The 19,735-nt window shown below is 51.3% G+C and overlaps 7 protein-coding genes across 10 annotated transcripts; 4 read left to right on the top strand and 3 right to left on the bottom strand.

Moving 5' to 3' along the window:
• The first annotated feature begins 13 nt into the window (after positions 1-13).
• On the top strand, positions 14-1,492 carry PV06_04932 (uncharacterized protein). Its single transcript, XM_016405886.1, has one exon. It carries the CDS (start codon positions 208-210, stop codon positions 898-900), a length of 693 nt encoding a protein of 230 aa, XP_016264092.1. The 5' UTR covers positions 14-207; the 3' UTR covers positions 901-1,492.
• Positions 1,467-4,704, bottom strand: PV06_04931 (uncharacterized protein). Its single transcript, XM_016405885.1, has 7 exons — positions 4,444-4,704; positions 3,957-4,389; positions 3,678-3,903; positions 3,597-3,628; positions 3,172-3,540; positions 1,953-3,104; positions 1,467-1,806 (listed from the first exon to the last, which is right to left on the bottom strand). The coding sequence occupies exons 1-7, from the start codon at positions 4,530-4,532 to the stop codon at positions 1,600-1,602; spliced, it is 2,508 nt and encodes an 835-aa protein (XP_016264091.1). The 5' UTR covers positions 4,533-4,704; the 3' UTR covers positions 1,467-1,599.
• A 113-nt stretch (positions 4,705-4,817) lies between these two features.
• Positions 4,818-9,465, bottom strand: PV06_04930 (uncharacterized protein). Its single transcript, XM_016405884.1, has 3 exons — positions 9,201-9,465; positions 5,316-9,150; positions 4,818-5,261 (listed from the first exon to the last, which is right to left on the bottom strand). The coding sequence occupies exons 1-3, from the start codon at positions 9,363-9,365 to the stop codon at positions 4,999-5,001; spliced, it is 4,263 nt and encodes a 1,420-aa protein (XP_016264090.1). The 5' UTR covers positions 9,366-9,465; the 3' UTR covers positions 4,818-4,998.
• A 252-nt stretch (positions 9,466-9,717) lies between these two features.
• PV06_04929 (uncharacterized protein) lies at positions 9,718-12,328 on the top strand. Its single transcript, XM_016405883.1, has 3 exons — positions 9,718-10,598; positions 10,647-10,804; positions 10,855-12,328. Exons 1-3 carry the CDS (start codon positions 10,311-10,313, stop codon positions 12,044-12,046), a joined length of 1,638 nt encoding a protein of 545 aa, XP_016264089.1. The 5' UTR covers positions 9,718-10,310; the 3' UTR covers positions 12,047-12,328.
• Positions 11,810-16,603, bottom strand: PV06_04927. 4 transcript variants are annotated; one of them, XM_016405880.1, is made up of 3 exons: positions 14,898-16,603; positions 14,246-14,821; positions 11,810-14,197 (listed from the first exon to the last, which is right to left on the bottom strand). In XM_016405880.1, exons 2-3 carry the CDS (start codon positions 14,695-14,697, stop codon positions 14,080-14,082), a joined length of 570 nt encoding a protein of 189 aa, XP_016264086.1. In that variant the 5' UTR covers positions 14,698-14,821; positions 14,898-16,603; the 3' UTR covers positions 11,810-14,079. The 4 variants fall into 4 exon arrangements, with proteins under 4 accessions (XP_016264086.1, XP_016264085.1, XP_016264087.1 ...); XM_016405879.1 differs by having other exon boundaries at positions 14,246-16,401; positions 16,462-16,603; XM_016405881.1 differs by having other exon boundaries at positions 14,246-16,242; positions 16,349-16,401.
• On the top strand, positions 14,754-15,921 carry PV06_04928 (uncharacterized protein; the record flags this gene model as incomplete). The annotated part of the gene is made up of 3 exons (XM_016405882.1): positions 14,754-14,817; positions 15,184-15,611; positions 15,667-15,921. The coding sequence occupies 3 exons, from the start codon at positions 14,754-14,756 to the stop codon at positions 15,919-15,921; spliced, it is 747 nt and encodes a 248-aa protein (XP_016264088.1).
• Positions 16,604-16,711: 108 nt separating the features above from the next.
• Positions 16,712-19,195, top strand: PV06_04926 (uncharacterized protein). Its single transcript, XM_016405877.1, has 3 exons — positions 16,712-17,395; positions 17,445-17,717; positions 17,767-19,195. The coding sequence occupies exons 1-3, from the start codon at positions 16,844-16,846 to the stop codon at positions 18,922-18,924; spliced, it is 1,983 nt and encodes a 660-aa protein (XP_016264083.1). The 5' UTR covers positions 16,712-16,843; the 3' UTR covers positions 18,925-19,195.
• Positions 19,196-19,735: the final 540 nt, after the last annotated feature.

Here is a 19,735-nt window from a genome sequence, read left to right as displayed (position 1 = left end):
GACTCAAGTGGTACTCGTATCCATCCGCCTTTCAATTATTAGTCTTCTGATCTTCCCGACATACAAGGACTCTTGCACATGTAAACTCTTCTCACAGAGAGGCGTAGTTCATTTTCCTTTCGGGTCTTCTGCACAGAGCTGGCTCAGGGGACAAGGCGTTATCAAGAACTCAATTCATCCTCTTCACTGTTGTCTCGGGCGTTCACCATGGCCGACCCGTCTGCACCTCCTCGACCTCCAGCACCGGGGTCGAGGGCCATCAGGATCCCACTCACCACTCACCCAGACTCGTACAGACTTTCGGGACGTCGACGTTGGAGTGAACGCTATATCAAGAACGCCGAACGAGTCGAGTCGTCCTCGGACGCTGGACCGTCTTCGCTGGGCTCGGACCAAGAGTCCGCGTGGTCCTCCTACAACTCCTCCACCGCAGGCGGCCAACGGTTTCGGACGATTGCCGCGCCGGGCGGTGGACAAAATCAATTGCTCGTCGTCTCCACGCCCACCGACGACGACGACGACAACATCATCGACACGTCACAACGCAAGGACAAGCAAAAGGCAGCAGGAGGAGGATCCACCATGTCACCGTCATCGGTCGTGGGTCCTTCCTCGTCGTCACCACTCGGCCCTTCGATGCTCGCATCGGGTCTCTACAAGTCCATCAACCTCAACGCCCTGCACGACGACCCTGACGAACCTCCGAGGTTGATAACCTACACCAAACACAGTCAAGGCTTCACGTGGAACGATGAGTTGTTCCTGCCCAGTTACATGTTGGGACGCTACGGAGACCGAGGGCGCAAGAAGCAGTACGACGGCGATTTCGGCGACGAGGAACATTGCCCCGTGGCTGAAATATTCATCACGGACGAAGAGGCCGAGGCCATGATGCCGTGAAGCAGTACATACTGAGAACAAGATACATTTGTGTGGCAACTAGGGGTTGACGATCGTTATGGAATACAATGGCGAACCCGGGCAACCGAGAATTTATTTTATGGTTATGGCATTAACGACTTATTTGCAACATTTCAAATCAGGAAACAAAACAACCAACAACAAACATCATTCACGTAGTATACGCCGTGACGCGGAGTCACGGGAAGGGAATTGGACCTTTTTTCTTAATGGGGGTTTTCTTTTGTACGTCAACTGGTTTTTATGGAGGGGCAGGGTGTTTGGGAAAGGCTGCTGCGGTCACTTTTCTTTGCTTTTGGATGTTGAAAGTCATTCAATGTCGCAACGGAGATTGGCCTCGAGAGAAAGTGAAAGGAAGGGAAGGGAAATGGAAGGGAAGGAAAGGTAATGCAACCAAACTAAGGAGGGGGGTTTACTTCTCAACTCAAAGATAGTATTACAATACAACATTGGTTAAAGGAGTACAGGAGTATCAGGACTTTATTTTAGTTGCTAGAAATGGAAGGGTGGCACTTATTAGCCCACGGTTGCATGTTTAATAATACCACGAACGTATACGATTTCTTATCCTTCCCATGGTACTTCATACTGTACTCGTTCATAACAAAGAATACCATAAACCACATACTCCCGATTCGTGTACACACCACAGACACACATCCCCATCTCTATTCGTTCCTAAAAGTTCCCATTGTTGGCATTCAGACTCCACAATGTCGAGACGGGGTCGCCGAGGTCGAGCATCCAAGGGTAAAAGTCCGGCAAACCGTTGTTGTTGTCCGTCTTTGTATCGGTGGGGGAAGCAGAAGAAGGAGGAAGAGCAGAGGCAGACGGACCACTCGTAGTAATCGCGGGGGCATTTTTCTGCCATGTTGAAGAGGATGCCTGGAGAACGAACACGAAATTTCCGTTGTCAGCAATTTTGGCCCGTAAAGAGTAAACGATGCACGGGCATGTTTTGTAGAAAGGCCCAGAGGCAAACCCGACCAAGAGGTTCAAATCCAAGGAGAATCTCCAGAATCTCAACTTACCCCTTGGTGTATTGTATCATCTTCACCACCCATCAATGACGGCCACTCGTCAAACGTAGGTTTCGCACCACACAGGGCCCTGTCGATTCGCCAGCGACCATCGAGACGTCGAGGGAGGAAACTTGTTCTTCTTCTCTTTCCGGAAGAGCCATCTTCATCAGCTTGTTCCTCGTCTCCGTCAGAGTCACCCTCCAGGGCCTCGTTGATGTCCACCACCACTGTAGTGTTTCTCTCTTTCGACGTCGTTGCTACTGCTGCTGCTGCTGCTGTTGTTGTTCTATCAGGAATCGTACCCTCGGGTGAAACTTGCAAATGCAGAGGATACTGAAACTTTTTCAAAATCATCCCCAAAACATCACCGGCCTTGTAGGCTTCTATGCTCTTGTCGCGAGTCTGGCTGAAGATGTTTGCGCTGGTGTCGAGCGCGTTCAACATTTCCGCCGTGGTCGGCCCGTCCAAGTGGTCCCCCTCGCCGCGGCGTAGGGTCATGCACAATTCCGCACTGATGACGGTGGCGGCGAGGAGGAAGTCGTGTATCGTCAACGAGGTCTGGTAGTCTGTCAGTGACCTCATCCTGCCCCCGACCAAAATCTCCTCGTTGTGTATGGCGTGGAACCTGAGCATCGTCACGGCGGATTCCAAGCACACCCGTCTCGAGTAGGCGTACTTGTTGTTTGATCTGGCCGCGTCGAGGTACCTGCTGTGCAGTACGCAGAGAGACTTGTAGTGTATGTTTGCGAGGACGTAGCGCGAAAAGACCAATGGCAAGGGGTCGGCGGTCTGTTCGGCAACGTTGCGGACCTTGTAGAAGTCGGGTACTTTGTCGTAGATGCTTCGTAGTGTTTGGTCGATTTCAAAGACACGGTCGTACGACGGATGATGCCCGTCCTTGTTCATCTCCTTGAGCGCCTGTGCAAAACCAAACGCCAGGCGCGTCTTTGAGAGGAGATACGACACCGGGGTAGGTTCCGTGCTCTCGACTGGGGGTGGGACTGTTGCACACCCTTTGTGGAATCTGTGGTCGTCGTAGATGTTCATCGGAAGGGTTTTCTCAAAGTTTTTGGTCTTGACCATGGAGGGAAGGCCGGATTGGAAGGAGAAGAGGATGTCGGCTTGTCGGACAAAAGCCCACGAACGGCGTCTCATTTCTGTCTGTAGTCTGATCAGATCTTGAACCATCGAACCACCGCACTAAGAATTTAAGATTGCACCGACGTACATGGAAAGGCGTCATGGGCAACGACGGTTGAGTGTCCTGATGGTAGCCCATCCTCATAGCCAACCGGACTATCATACCTACCAGTACCCACGTCGTCGACTTGGCATCGCGGCAAACGATGTATTCGCAATATAGATGAAGGATCAGGACCTCTATCAGATGCTCATGAGGACGCGTATAGTCTGCCAGAAGCAAGCAGTCGGTGAGACGGGCCCGGAAGGTGATCCCCATATCGTGGCATTTTCCCGAGTACTCGATGGGCTCGTCGCCTTCACGGATCCAATCATTCATCGCCACCCTGAGTACACCGAACAGGAGCGCGATCCAGACGATGGACGTTTGACTCGGGTCTGCCCAGTATGCTTCGTACTGGTTGTGTGTCAACAGACTGCCCACGAGGACCCATTGGCACAGGTCCAACTTACCTGCTCGCTGAACGTTGGCTGATGGAGAATGTCTAAAACTATTTAGCCTTTGCCGATGGCCACTGCAACCTATGGACATACAGAGCGCCGGATCAAGGGTGGAGAAATAGCGGTCGACCATGAGATCGCAGAAGTACCTCGAGGGCAATTGCGAGACTATCTCAGATCTGCTTGCCGTCCTCGACGAACCAAAAAGGAGGGCCGGTCCAGGATCCTCAGGCGTACGTCCCATGAGTGTTGATATTCTCTGCATCTGCTCGTCATATTTCTTTTGCTGCACTTGGACGTGACCGCGGACTTCGCCAATCTGCAGAATGGTCAGACGCAAGATCCGGCAGTATGCTGGCCATTTGTACATACCTCGTTTAACAGACGGGCCCAATGAGCTTCATCGATTGACAGCGACTTTGGATGATGGGCATCGATCCTCAAAGTTTTCAATGACAAGGCCTCTGGTTCGACAACACTCTCTCGTCCAGCAGGTATCGCCAGGTCGACACCTTCAGTGTCAACGCGGGGGGCTATGTGCCGAAGCGTTGATCCGCTAATTTGACCTCTCCGGGCAAGGGCTGCACCAAAGTCGGTGTTATCATCGCGAGCGTTATCGACGAGCTTGACGATAAGCTGTTCTAGCTTATCAATCTTCCTCTGGAGCTGATCAGGATCATTTGCACTCGATCGCTGACCACCGGTGTTCTGAAAATTGGGCTTCCTGCTGGCATAGGTGCAAGCGACGAGCTCGCCTCGACGCACACAATTCCCACAAGCAGGGAGATTCCGGTCACATTTCAGCCTAGTATAAGTCTCTTAGTCTCGAACGTCTCGGAATTCAAATGTGAAAGCCCACTTTCGGCGCCTGCATGGATGGCAAGAAACAGGCTTCCGAGCGCGGCGAACTCGATTTGACGAAGCGTCACGACTTTCATTCAGCGTCATACCGGGTAAACTTGTGGTGATGAGCAAGCAATCATGGGATCGATGCGAGATGGCATTCTGTCTTCTTCATCGAATACAGGCATTTTTGTACGACTGGTCACCGGTCCATGTTTTCTCATAAAGGCCGTATCTGTTCGTCCGTGAAGTCCGCTTCAACTCCGTTGAGTCTTGGACATGTCGGATTTAAGCCTCGCGGCCTGGATTGCGTCGGGATTCGGAAGAGAATTAATCCGCTTCCTACGAGTATGGAACAAAGCATTCGAGTGGCGACCACCAGCTTCGTGTCGTCGCCTGGGAAGCATAGTCTACTGTACGGAGTATATCGTTACGATATATGGATCAAGAAGGGCCCCAGAAACGTGGCAAAAGTAAATATAGCATTTCTTTTGTTCTCCGCCGTCCAAGCCTCAAAATTTGGTATCATACATCTGTCGCAGTGACCATTCTCTGCTCCTGAAGCAAAGTCTCATCTCCTCGGCATTAGACTGGCCGAATTCTGCATGTTCTGGAAGATCAACTTGAAGCCGTTGCACAAATCTCTCATCGTAGGGTATGGTGTCTTCATGAGTTCAAAGCCTTGCGGAATGACTCGGACACTCCAATCCATAAGCTTCGCCTTCTGTCCTGCCTTGAACACCAGGTGAAACTGTCCTGGCCGTTCTCTGTTTATGCAAAACTGGTACATGGATCGTTTGGGGTTGGCATTGGTATAGGTAGTAAGCCATTCCTCTGTTGGACAGTCAGCCATCATCTTTGTAATTGCGCGGACACGAAAATACATACCGAGTTGAGCCTTGGACTTGTTCTGGAACTTCTCATTGCCACACATCTCGTCCACTTTCCGAGCCATGGCTTTGACGTGCGACACGATCAGTTCGTCCAAGTCTGAGTAATTGTACCGACCTCCGATTCTCAGGGTCCTTCCCAGTGAGAATTCATTCTCTTTGTCAAGTTCCAAGACATCAATGTGCTGGAAGATACCATCAGCCACTTTCCATGTCACAGCTAGGTGATCGTTTCCTTTGGAAGAGGGGCGGATGACAACATCGCCACGATTCTGACTGCCCAAGTACTCTTCTGCTTGTTTAGCGTTGAATGGTCTAAACAAAGGATGCTTGATCACACGAGTCACACGGCTCCCTGAGTCTGCCTTCTCTTCAAGTAGTTTCCTGTCTGCTGCTTCTTCCCGGTCGTCCCACTCGTTGTAGCCCCTGTCGCTCTGAGTGTACCTCTTGAATGGTCTCTTTAGTTGATCTTCTCTCAGACTGACGGTCACCACGAAATCTTTGCGATTAATCGATGTTATATGTGCCTGCACGGTCTGGTGGATGGTGTACAATTGTTTGGGTGAGACTCCGCTATCGGACCACTGACCATCCTCGACGACAGCGTCTAAGCCGCTGTCCAATTTCCCCTCAACGTGGAGATCACTGATACGCTTCAGCGAGATAGGCACATTCATACCTTTCTGCAGAGATTCTTTCGTCTCGCCAGTCAGCATTGTGAACACCTCTGATTCGCCCAAGGTGCTGCGGAATGGATTTCGTAGTTCCTCGTATGGCTCGTTTAGTTCTGCTCGAATGTTTTCAAGCGTCGTACGTTTCTTCGAATTGAGATTTTTCTCCAATTGCTCCGCGTACTCTTCGAGAACAAGGTCGTTGACACGCTCTTGGGCCTCCTCCCGGATCAATCGTCGAACAATGGCGCCGGGCCCGCCCTCACTCCGCTCCGCTTCAATATCTTCTTCATCAAGCTCAAGCGCGTCGGCGGCCATCTTTCGAGCAATATCATAATCTTCGGGGTGGACACGAGTGGCATCCAAGTACTCAGCCTGGGGCTCCTGCGTATCAAAGTGTATGTGAAGCGTTGATGCGGCATTGCTCCAGACCTTGAACCCCATGGCAGGGTGATTATCGTTTACTCCCAAAAGGTCTTCACGAGTGCTGACATACCCGCCGTTCAAGTGTATGACCTTAAGCACATGTGAAGCTTTCCTCGGCCCAAGGCCAGCAACGTAAGGCAGCAGATTGGCCACCGATGAGTCACTGGCAGCTTCGTTGATGTCCACTCCGACCATGTTAACGATATCGACCAGAGCCATATCTAGCTTGCTCAAAAGCTTCTCCTGGGGCAAAAGGTTCTGAGCAGGGTGGAAACTAAGCGAGACAAGGTCTTGACCGAGTGCAGCATATTCTTTGAGCGGGTCTTGCATGTACTTGGCAAGAGCCACACAGTACAATGCCAGAGGGGGAAGTCCTGGATGGTCTGACTTGCCTCGATCACTCGCCTGATACATTCGCGCAACCTCATCATTGACTAGGATAACCTCCAATAGCTCGGTCCGGTCTCGATCATCATCGTCCGCAAATGTTGGACCCCGCAGATCATGATTCTTGACCAAACTTGTAATGTTTTCGTAGAGTTTTCGGGTGTCGGGGGTCCAGCCTGAAACTCCAATGACCTCAGGCTCTCTGCGGCGGATCACATCGATGAGTGCTTCCACATCTTTACCATCAGGGATGCTGCGTTCTCGGTCGCCGGGGCCAAGCTCTTTGAAGCGTCCATGCTCAAGAACCCTGCCGTCGTCTGATACGTATGCCCAGAAAATTGGGTCACGCCCAGGTACACCACCTCCAGCAGAGAGTGTGAGTACTCGAGGTGTGGTACCCTTTTTCATGCCACGCGGCTGGTATGGGGATTGGTCCAGGCGTGTAGTGAATTCCTCACGGCACTCTGTTCCGATAACATTCTCGCACTGTTCCTTGAGATTCTCTTTGACAAGGCGACCCATAAGCTTCATCACCTTATCTACTGCAATGGACACAACTTCGCGACGCTCAGCATTCCAGGCGTCCGCAGCTGTAGAGTAGTTGTCGGTCTCGATATGTTTGAACAATTGCTTTTTAAATGCCTCGGCATTTTTGAAACGAACGTCCACACTCACCAGGCCTTCTTCTTCTGCTTTCAACATCTTCAGAAACAAATCAGGCCGAGACCAGAATGCCGCAAACTCCTGGTTTCTGAGGTACTTGAATTCGTAGTATGGATGCTGTTCGTCGATCTTTCGAAGACCTTTGTCAGTTCGGTGGCAGTCAATAACTCCTTCGGCATAGACACTTTTCCTAAGAAATCCTCGAAATCGTGGGCTCATGACGAACTCTTCAATGAACATGGACTTTGCAGCTTTCAGTACTCGAGAAGAAGTGGGAAATTCTTCGTCGGTGAGCGTATCTGCCAGATGTTCTGGGCCGTCAGCAGGGTCTTCTGTATAGGTCCGAACACCTTCCCTGGAAACGTTTTGGGCGAATGCGTCAGCAGTTATGCCAAATGCACGGACGAGACCAAAGGCTTTGGAGGTGCGAATTTCCTCGTAGATGGTCTTCGTGGAGGCTTTCTTCTGAGACATATTAACTCCATTGGACTCTCCATTTGAAGTCAAAGCCAAGTCTTTGAGCTGAGAAGCGTATTCAAAGTAGAGGTAGTCCTGAAGGTCTTGGAGTTCCTCCATCGTGGCGGCCAGTGGGAGCATTTGCTGAAATGTTTTGTCGTCGGAAACATTGGCCGATTTCAAATCCTGGTATGTCTTCTGTAAAGCTTGTCGCTTCTCAATTAAAGCACGGTATTTGAGATCATGCTCAAAAATCTGCCATAAGTCACGCTGAACAAGGAGTCTGGTAGCATCGGCAACGGTTCGTGGATTGCCGTCTTCATCTCGACCTACAACCTTCTGGACGACGTGGAGCAGGTAGTCTTTGCGATTTTGAAATATGAAGGGGACCTCGTAGTCATCTCGCACTAGAAACTCCAAGACATGTGCAATTGCACGTCGAAAGGGTTCGTGAAGATCTGACGAGAAGTTCTTGGTTGGAAGCATTAATCTGGATATCCAGGCAGCTTCCTCTTTGAATTCGTCCTCTGTCAGTTCGACATGACGATACGGCTTCCTCGCAAGCTGATGTCTCTCTGGTTCGTCCGCGTATCTGATCGCGTTGTCTTCGTCTGTCAACAACTTTTCGGCGAGTTGTGAAGGCTCGAAGACATCCTTGAGGTCGAGATGCTTATCTTTGGATGCCTCCTCTTCGTCGGCTTCGTCCTCCTTTTCAAGCGCAAAGTCATAGTCGGTTCCGTCGCCGAAGGCGGCACGGAAGTCTTCCAGCGCAGCCTCATCGAGGCCAGCGACATCCGCGATTCCGAGATCTGGAAGGCCCCTCCGATTGGGTCGTGCGACTTCCTCGTCCTCACGCTGACGCTGTTGCTCATCGTCCGAGAAGACGTCTTCTTCAATGAAATCATCAAATTCATCCTGCAGTCCACGACGGTCTGGGCGACTCCGACGATTGTACTCGGCGGGCTCATCTTCCTCATCTGAGTGTCCGAATATGTCATTGACCCCGGAGGGTTGTTGTCCATCTCGGTCCTCACGAGGACCTCGTTTCAATCGCTTGAACTTAGGCTCGGGTACTTCTTCAGCAGGTTTCAAGCCGATCAACTCCAAGTCTTCCTCGTCGAGGCCTTCATCTTCGCGTTCTTCTCGACGACGTTTCTTGCGTTCGCGTCTCCGCTCCCGTCGAGCCTCCTCTTCCTCTTCGTCCTCATCCACAATGAACCCCTTTGCAACCTAATGAAGAATGTCAACACAAATACATGGACACGATGATTGTGCCCTACCTCAGCTGCAGCCTCTTCGTCATCGTCGTCTTCTTCCTCATCGGACGAATCGTCGAATCGACCGTTTGTTCCATTCGACTTTTGCCTCACTTCACCAGTGTCCTCATCAAACGACTCATCATCTTCCTCGTCGTCAAGGATGGCGCGATCGTCAATTAAATCCATGTTGATCACAAGAGGATCGCGACAAGCTGATGAATCTAGATAGGTCAAAGGAGAGAAAGCGCAGTTAGGCAACAGCGGAGAGCGCCTCAGTCACTTTCACCTAGACAAGGAGAAGGTCAAAAAACGAGCGGGCATGCTGTTGTCTAGAACAAAAGTCAAGGCGCAGGCGCACTCGCCTAAGTTTCCCATCACAGAGCTGTCCCAAGAATGCGTCTGCAGTCTGCCGTAGAGTCTACAATACTACGGCCAGGTATATCACATTAAGCTGCAGATGTCTCGTCACTTGTGCACTGTGTCGACAGTAGACTGCGCCATAGGAAACCATTGTTGAGTCGATTGTACTCGTGCTCGTGGACAGGACAAGCCTCAGGGAAATAGGCGCCTTCGCTTGATCTTCCACTAACCACTCCATTGGCGAACTGTTATGGACAACTATCCTTCCATGCAATGAACTACTGATCGGTTTTCGCCTGAGTCTTCTTTCAGACATTCCACGTACGCGATTATCGTTCCAGATCCTCACTGGGCCGTTTGCATAGCCCCCTATCTTCAGTTTCACCATTTTCGATCTGCCAACCTCGAGACTCACTTCGATTTCACCTTTATACTCCGTACTTTCAAGCCGTTTTCTTCCTGGCAGATGCACTTCGTATTGAAGTGTTCATGCATACTGGTCTCTTAGTTCCTCTCAATTGGCCCTCAGGATTCGGAGGAAACTTACTGTGACTGGCCGATCGTTGTCTTCTTAAGCGCCTCATGGACCAGGTTGTCCTTGCATTTTGGGTTTGAATTAGCCGCCCGGTTCACTATCCTACGTCTGTACAGTCTCACTCACACATATCCTGTCTCCCGTAATCGCTTTACGCCTCTATCCTCTACTTGTCGACGTCGCTGCGAACTCGGGCTTATCCTACCATCCCACGTCCTCGAGAGACCATATTCGTCATGTCCGACCAGTTCAAGGCCAGGACGTTGAAGAGGAAGAATGTAAAAGGGTTGGCTTTGAGCGCTCCACCACCGAGAACTTCAAACCCTTCAGATGGAGACTCGCAAATACCGGGCGCTCTCGGAAATTCAGAGAGTGACCGGACGGACACTTTGGAGATTGGTCTTGAGTTTAAACTTGATCTGAGAAGCGAAGATTTGGTGGTCCTCAAAGAGCTAGGGGCAGGCAATGGAGGAACCGTCAGTAAAGTCATGCATGCTTCTACCAAGGTTATTATGGCAAGAAAGGTAAACAGGCCAGGACTGCGACATTGACGTGTGCTAAGCAAAATATAGATCATTCGAGTTGATGCGAAGGAGAACGTCCGCAAGCAGATCGTCAGAGAATTGCAGGTTGGTCACGATTGCAGTTCTCCATATGTCATCACATTCTATGGCGCTTTCCAGAATGAGGCACGAGATATAGTGCTTTGCATGGAATATATGGATTGCGGGTAAGTTTCACTGGGCACACCTTCACTGACTCTTACTGACATTTTGTTAGGTCATTAGATCGTATATCCAAAGATTTTGGACCTATTCGTGTCGATGTCCTTGGGAAGATCACGGAATCAATACTCGGGGGTCTCGTGTATCTCTACGAAGCACACCGTATAATGCATCGTGACATCAAACCCTCCAATGTCTTGGTTAATTCCCGCGGCATGATCAAGCTCTGCGATTTTGGTGTTGCCACCGAGACAGTCAACTCCGTCGCAAACACATTTGTCGGCACTTCCACATACATGGCACCTGAACGAATCCAGGGAGGCGCATACACGATCAAGTCTGATGTATGGAGCGTGGGGTTGACAGTGATGGAGCTAGCTATTGGACGGTTTCCCTTTGACTCTACGGACTCTGCTGCAGGCGACAGAGCTAGTGCTGGGCCAATGGGTATACTCGATCTTTTGCAGACTATTGTGCATGAGCCTGCACCGAAACTGCCGAAGAGCGAGGCTTTCCCTGCCATTCTGGAAGATTTCGTTGCCAAATGTCTTCTCAAGAATGCCGACGAAAGGCCAACGCCTAGAGAGCTCTACGATCGAGACAACTTTGTACAAGCGGCAAAGCGAACCCCAGTCGACCTGGCGGAATGGGCGGTTTCCATGATGGAAAGACACAACCGAAAATCTTACTTGGCACCACCAGCACCTAAATCCCTCAAAAGTGACGGCACCAGTTCAGATACCTCATACACCAACTCAGCCGCTTCGACGGCGTCATTCGCAAGTGATGCCCGAGGCACACCAGTCACGGCAAGACGTTATGCAAGTCCCACGACAGGCAACATAACGGTAGCCGCACCTCAGTTTGCCTCCCAACCAGCACAACAGACTCCAACAGGAATCGCCGAAAGATCCCCCCCTCCTCCTCTTTCACTGCAACATTTATCGTTGGAGACGCGCGACCCGCCGAATGGTGTCTCCAATCGGGCGAACCGACTTGGTTTCAGTGAACGTGACAACATCCCGGAGCCGGCTTCTGCAATAGAGCCGTCGCAGCGCCCTTTGTTCCCACCAAGGACTAGCAGCAGCAACTCCTTGGTAGGGAATAGAAACCCGCTTACAAGCCCACCACTATCTGTACGGCCGCCTCCACCAAGCGGTCCGTTGCCGCCACCTCCCATGAAGGATCTCCCAGCGCCTCCCGCACTGAAAAGTGCGGAGATAGCCAGTCCACGCCGAGCTAGGTGATGGGCTGGGAAGGCATCTTTTGAAGTTGTTTTAGATTGAGCGAGAAGCATACTTCTGGGATACATTGGGAGACAAAAAACGTGGGCTGTAGCATTTCTTCGGGTGTATCTGCGACTTCGAACCGAATTGTAAATTCTTGCAGGGGACCTACTCGTAGTTAGATATCTCCAGTATATGAGACGACCGTGCTCTCCAATATGACCTCAATTGAGCGCTCGGACGAAGTAGTTCTAGGTATCCACGAGGGCCGGCGCGGTCCTCGTCCGCCAGACACGCTACAAGTGATAATTGTTGCGAACGCTCCTGTCGAGCTGTTTCTGCAGTAGGTCTTGAGGGATGTTGACTGGTATATGATCAACGCTGAACGACCTGTGATTTTCGTTTCAAAAAGCCCGAGCCTCGATCCCATGTCAGACGTCTCAAAGGGCATGTCCTCAAAATGTGTAATTCCGAGCGGAATCCGAGGTGAATCTATTTATTAGTAACCTTGATTCGACAGCGCTTGCCTTTTGCCTCGATGGGGGAGCATCAAGGCATTCTCACAGGGTTTATATCTACGTGTTGACCAGTGCCATTCACATCCCATTTGTTGCCGTCCCTCTCTCTCCGAGTTCGGATCCATCAGAGGAATCGCCGCCACTGTAAGTCACGCCCTGCCTTCTTGATCCTGTCGGTCACGTCCTTGGCCCCGAAGGAGTACCAACTGGGCGGCATTTTACCTTGCACCTGTTCCAGGGTCCTTCCAATCGCCTTGATGAACATGTCACTCGGGACTCTGTTACCTTCGACCACGACCGACACCGCGGCGAGGAACTCGCACTGGAGGGCCTCGTTGGACTGAGGAGTTGTTGCGTCGTCGACAAGAGAGAGAAACTTCCCGCCCTGGCCGTGAGCTAGATATCTCGTGGAACTACTGCGGTCATCATCGATAGTCGTGTATGTCTGTCCGATCCAAACACCTGCCGACGTTGAGCGCCATTCCCGTCCGGCGTCATTGGATTCTCGGAAGACGTTGTAGTCCGTAGTCACTACACCGCAGGTGAAGGCATCTCCATAACGCTGGGGGAGGCTGCAGTCGTTGCTCTCGTGCTTTTTGGTGCAGATTTCTCGACCAGATCGCGTCGTCGGTCGAGAATAAAATATCAATTGCACCACTCCCTGCGGTGTTTTGCTGATCCTTATTTGTCAAAATCACTTTCTTGCTGAGCGCCCTGATGGTGCTCACAGGTCTTGTCGAGTTCCCGACTGCCTACGATGTCAAGATCAGGTAATTTGATTGCACTTCCCGGGTAAAGGCCATCTGCAAAGCTGCGGCTATGGAGCGTCCTCAAGCTTTGATTCCTATCCAACTTAGCAAACTCAGCATGAGCGTGGACTGGGATTGAATACTCCTGGTCTTTGCCCGACGTGCATTCTCACTTGGCTATGGAGCACGGTGTGCACGGGTTGCATTCAGCAATGTCGCACTTTGACTTTCCGCTTGCGACAGCCCTCAGAGACATGGCCCCGACGAGCTCGCTTTCTAGGGCGCTGAACATCCGGCACAACATCATAGCCAACTGGACGTGCATCGCCAGTGAAGATGGTTTCCATATCATGGTCACCGAAACTCGTGGGACCGCTTATCTGGGTGGTTACACTTAGCGGTCAAGAAGTGTTCTCCTTTGGTGGGAGACTCGGATACTAGATTTGAGTGAAACCACGCTCCGAATCTATCTAGTGATCACGCCATGCACGCCGTCAACAATAAATACGGCGATGATCATTGTCACCGGCGAACAGACACAAGATGCTGCCGCCCCACCCTAGCGCCGGGTCACCTTCTGGAATCCCCGGACCCTCGTCCCATGGTGGGCCAGCTTCAGCTGAAGAGTAGGCCTCCACAGGACAGGCGAGCCCATGGACATACAATATCTGCCAGCGAATCTACGACGCTCTTTGTTTTAGTTGCAGGTCTCTATAGATTCCGGAAGCCTCCATCCACAACTTGTGTGGTCCCCGTTATAAAGGAAGAGTTATCAGACAAAAGAAACTCAATCAAGTTGGCCACCTCTTCTGGCTGTCCAACTCTTCGCAGGGGGTTTAGTTTGACGAACATCTGGGAACCTGGTCCCTGAGTGGCATCCCACAAGGGGTGTCGCAGTTAGACCTCTGATGGACTCGTCAGTAGATCAGGACTCGCAAGGGGCCACAACTTACGGGCAGACGCAGTTGACTCGGATGTTTCGAGGTCCAAGTTTGGAGGTAGCAGATCTTGCCAGCCCAACGACTGCATGTTTTGAGGAGATGTAAGCTGCGTTTTGTGCATGTCCAAGGAGGTCGGCAAGACTGGCGATAAGGACCAGAGACCCTCCGCTGTTGATGTTTGGTATCGTAGCTCTCAACGTGTTTAAAGTCCCCTTGACGTTGACATCGAGCACCCATTCCCAGTCACTATCCTCAATCTCTTCAATATTGTGCTTGAGTATCCCTTGTCTAGCCACACCGGCTAGAGTGACTAACCTATCGACTTTCCCAAACTTCTGCGATGTCGCCTTTGCCCAAGATTCCACTGCTTCCCAATCTCGGACGTCCAGGACCGTGGAGAGAAATTCCACACCTGACATTTCCAGCCCTGCGGCCAGATCGTTTGAGAGCCTTCTCCTGGACATCGGCGATTGAAAGGTTTGCCCCTTTCGACGCAAGCAACCGTGAAGCAGCTAGGCCGATGCCAGATGCACCTCCCGTCAGTGCAATTACCTTTCCAGACAGCGACATTGCGGTGAAACTGAGTGACTGAACTACGCAAGAGATGCAGCGGATAAGTTCAGAGTCGTACTATGCGATTAGAAGGACCAAATGCAGGACTCACGTCGCTTTCCCGGGACGGCTTTCCATAGTCCTATTCCGTACCGGCTAAATCCTGAGGGAAACATCGGCCGGCGATGCTCTCCCCGAACCCCAGTACTACATCTCTTTGCCGCCCACCGACTTGGCCGAGACAAAGAACGGAGGTGAGATTCGAGAGCGCGGGAATGTCGAAGGTCCGAGTGTTTAGGTTTATTCCAGGGTAATGGTTCTTAAATAGCTATCCATCGAGCCAGGCGGAGCCCAGGGTCGAACGACACAATCTCCCAATTGTATCTGACGTTGGTAAGAATTGGCTGTCCGAGGGATTATTGCTGCTTTCACCAAGAACGAGCGACAGGATCTGGTCTCAGATGATGTGTTGCTCGCTTGGTACGATAACATTCATATACCCGATGTCGTTGCGACGAGTGGCATCCCAACAGCTCTACGATTCGAGGCCGTAGGCCCAGACGCCGCTCCTCTGCCTTGGCTTGTGGTATACCCAACAGATGACATAAACTTCACCAAAAGCGACGAATTCAACCGGATGCAACCCGGCGGTCACCCAGAAATCAAGGGGCATATGTATCCTGATCTCGCTAAGATTGATCTCAGGATCTGCGAGCGCAAATACATCCACAACGCTCCTGGAGAAAAGCCAGGCACGCACACTCTCCATTCTCAATTGCCTCAGACACTAAGTCATCTCAGGAAGGACAAAATTTGTTGTGGCATTGTCGGTTAAGCCACCCGAAGGCTTGGATGACCGATTCGACGAGTGATATCGCCAGGAATACGTCGAGAAGCTGGACAAAGCACCAGGCTTTCGACGCGCCACCAGCTACAATCTCGTTTCGTCGTTGACGGAAGGTGCTTCTCGGCGCTTGGCCCTTCACGAGTTTGAAACCGCGAATATTCCCTGGGCCGGGTTGGCAGAGGCGCGGGCTGATCCAAGATCCAAGGAGTTGCTCAGTAAAGCCGCTGTTGTTGACGAATACGACTATCAACTGGTCACTGAAGCGGGTGATAAGACACAAGCGCTATAGTACTTGAATTGCCGTCGTCGATCCTGCTTGAAGCTGCAACCTTGTCGTCGGAACGCATAGCAGTATGTACTCCCGATTCACCATCACTCGAACACGCAAGATTGAGTGGTGCCAATATCCTGATAGACCAAGAGATCGCAATGAATTCCTAAGCTCTTTTCATCAGCTCGAACTTCTGGACGAGTCCTTGTAGACCACTCGAATTGATACTCTTAACCCAAGTCGGCCGACGATGGCTAACATGGTCTGTGTCTAGTCGAGACTCCCTCCCCTCTTTGATAATTGAGAGATTTACCCTGGCGTCTTTGTGAAATGTGAAATCTTGAAGCTGTACTCCGCATATCATGCCATTTTGCCGGCATGAGTCGTAATAAGTGCACCTGTTAGCTGAGTGAAGGCTGATTACCATACGTCGGGGCACATGTACATAGTCTTATACGCCTGTGCACCATTCGTTTGTTTGCACCTTTTCCTCCTCACCTTCAACGACATCTAGTAGTTAGTCACAGTCACAATGAAGGATGAAGTATGAAGTAAGACAGGGTGAGTGATATAAGCGACACTTTGTCATTTCACGTGCTAACATATCGTCCTGACACATCTCGAACGCCCTTCGATAGGCGATTATATTGTTACAAGATATTCGGTATGATTCGGCATACCCTCTGGAACATAGTCTGACGTCCTCCTGGGATCCCCTTGTAAATATGACAAGGTCTCCAACAAATAATTTTAGCACTGTTGGGTGAGTCGCACGTGACCAGAGAAGTTACGATGGCCATTTGCCCCGCCAAGGCAAGTCGGAGCCTCCTGCCACCAGCCTTCGGCGGTGACTTGTCTTTGAAGATCCAAGTAAACAGAACATGTGCAGTCTCTCATATTGTGACAACAAGTTCTCAAATCGAAGGGTTGCGCCCGAATAATGGAAGCCGCTTCAGCACGAATGGCTTCTCGGGGTCAGTATCAATTCGACGGCTTCTCACCTCCCCGATCAACGCTGCAGCGCTTCATATACAATGCCTGTGATCCAGTTGCAAACCTCGAACCGAATCTGGCCTTGAACCTAGAAATTGTCGACCTGGTCAACTCTAAGAAAGGCAACGCACCTCGAGAGGCTGCAGTCACAATCGTGCAACTTATCAACCACCGCAATCCCAATGTCTCGCTATTAGCGCTCTCGTTATTGGACATATGTGTCAAGAACTGCGGATATCCCTTTCATTTACAGATCAGTACCAAAGAATTCCTCAATGAACTTGTCCGGCGTTTCCCTGAACGACCTCCGGTGCGTCCGAGCCGTGTTCAAAGTAAGATTTTAGAAGCCATCGAAGAATGGCGGCAGACAATATGTCAGACGTCGAGGTACAAGGAGGATCTAGGATTCATAAGAGATATGCACAGACTGTTGTTATACAAGGGCTACATGTTCCCTGAGGTCCGCAGGGAGGATGCTGCGGTGCTGAACCCAAGTGATGTAGGCGCAAGAAGTACTGACACGGTCAACATGTGCTGACAGATTGTAGAACCTCCAGTCTGCCGAGGAAATGGAAGAAGAGGACCGGGCAGCTCAATCTGCAAAACTACAGGAATTGATACGAAGAGGGAGGCCTCAAGACCTGCAGGAAGCAAATCGCTTGATGAAGGTGATGGCTGGCTACGATACGAGAAACAAGACGAATTACCGGGCAAAAGCGGCTGAAGAAGTCGCCAAAGTACAACAGAAGGCCAAGATCCTTGAAGAGATGCTGCAAAATCATAAGCAAGGTGAAAATATTGGCGACGGAGATGTGTTTGAAGTACGTGATGCACTATATTGTCCTTGGGCCTGTGGCTGACTATTGATAGGAACTTGCGGCAGCCCTTCAAAGCGCGCACCCGAAAATCCAGAAGATGTGTGAAGAGGAATCCGATGATGCCGAAGCTGTGGCCAAACTGCTCGAGATCAACGACAGTATTCACCGGACCATTGAACGATATAGGTTGATGAAAGCTGGCGATGTCGACGCGGCCAACAAGATTGCCAAAGGCACGCTCGGCACAACGACTGGGGTTGGCACGAACGCGGCAAATGAGCTGTCGCTGATTGATTTTGACCCGGAACCTGCAGCGGCTGCAGCGCCCCCTGAGGCAGATACCAACGCCTCGCTTTCCCTCCTGGATGCGGGGGCACCGCCATCGACCACTGCAACGTCAAAATCTCACACGGTCGAGGACGACTTACTTGGTCTTTCCATAGGGGACAGCAGTTCTGGGCCAGGGACCTTGGGCGCCATCTCCCTCGGTCAGCACACCACATTTGGGGCACCTACTGGGTCAATCTTCTCAAGCGCTCCGAGTCCATCAATGAACCAGCAAATCATCCCTCAGGTAACACCACGAGCTAACTATCAACCATACGTAAGCGTCTCGAACGTCCGGCCTTCGTCCAAGCCAGCAACCCCCGTGCCAGCAGTGCAGCAACAACCGCCACCTAGTCAAGCCCCCATTGACCCGTTTGCAGCGTTGGTCTCTTCGAGTTCGAGATCAACGACACCAGGACTGCATGCAAGTTCGCCTCAGCCAACGGTGCAGCAAGTGCCAGGAGGTACGACTGCAGTCGCAGGGGTTGCCGATGACGAATGGACTTTCGAGTCATCCTTACCGGTCAGCACAACTGTGAAAGTACTCTCATCAGACATTGACATTGAATTTGAACCACGGAGACTTGCTGGGCCATCCGGCGGCATCCAAATCACGGCGAGGTTTTCCAACTCGACGGCTCAGCGCATCACTGGCGTCCACTTCCAGGTCGCCGTGGAAAAGAGCTACACGCTGCAATTGAAACCCCAAAGCGGGCGTGAGATGGCGCCCAAAGCACGAAGCGCAATTCAGCAAGAGATTTTACTCAATGGGGTGGCAGTTGGAAAGGGCAATGTAGTGAAAATGCGATTTAAGGTGTCCTATGAAGTCAATGGACAAGCCCAGGAACAGCAGGGGAATGTCCCATCACTCGGCATCAGCTAGCGTTGAACAGGTGCTCCGGGACAGAAGTATTATGCGCGTGAGGGAGGCGTCTGCGGAGATTGGAGCCTTCGAGACACACCACGCCTACCCTGCGGCCCCCAAAGCTTTGGGCAGTCAACAATAGCCGGACGGTTTGGCTTTTGAGCCAGCCGGAATTTCAATGTTGGATCGTGGCCATTATTGTGTAATTCGTACCGTCTCTGCCCCGTGTTGCTCGCTGTAAGCCACCATTATGGTGATATTCTTCCTTGGTCCGTAAACTTAAGATGCAGAAGGGTCGTACAGTTCAGCGCTCAAGTCTGGCGCACTGGCCTCACCTGTCGGAGCCCGAGCAGTTGGATGACACCAAGATCCGAGGAGATGATGGTGCAGGGGGGAGGTGGCAGACAGCAGCTGATTCGCACACACCAGGGGATCAACATGCGGGTGATAGATCCGTTGTGAGATCCGATCTTGCAGATGCCAGGAACGTAGCGCTAGGATCGGATGGGGATGGAGAGACATGATTGATGAATGAGAGATGCTCTGGGGGCGTCATAGGACGCGCGATACGGGGTGGTACCCAGTGATCAGACATCCGAGATCTATTGACTGCAGGTGAATCGGCGATCTGACGACCTCACACGCTCGCACCGTGATCTGCGACTATGATGATGGTACCATCCCACATCAATTCCACAGTAATAACTCGCACGAGGAGGGACAGATTGATTCCAAATAATTCCTTTCCAGCAACTCTATTTCAGCTTGGAAAAAAGAAGGCGTTCCCAACCTGCAGTGACTAGACATTCGGAAGGGGAGAAAGAAGTCA

This window comes from Exophiala oligosperma, assembly GCF_000835515.1.
Source record: "Exophiala oligosperma strain CBS 72588 unplaced genomic scaffold supercont1.4, whole genome shotgun sequence".
In the NCBI taxonomy this organism is placed as follows: domain Eukaryota; kingdom Fungi; phylum Ascomycota; class Eurotiomycetes; order Chaetothyriales; family Herpotrichiellaceae; genus Exophiala; species Exophiala oligosperma.
This window is presented reverse-complemented; position numbering and strand designations above follow the sequence as displayed.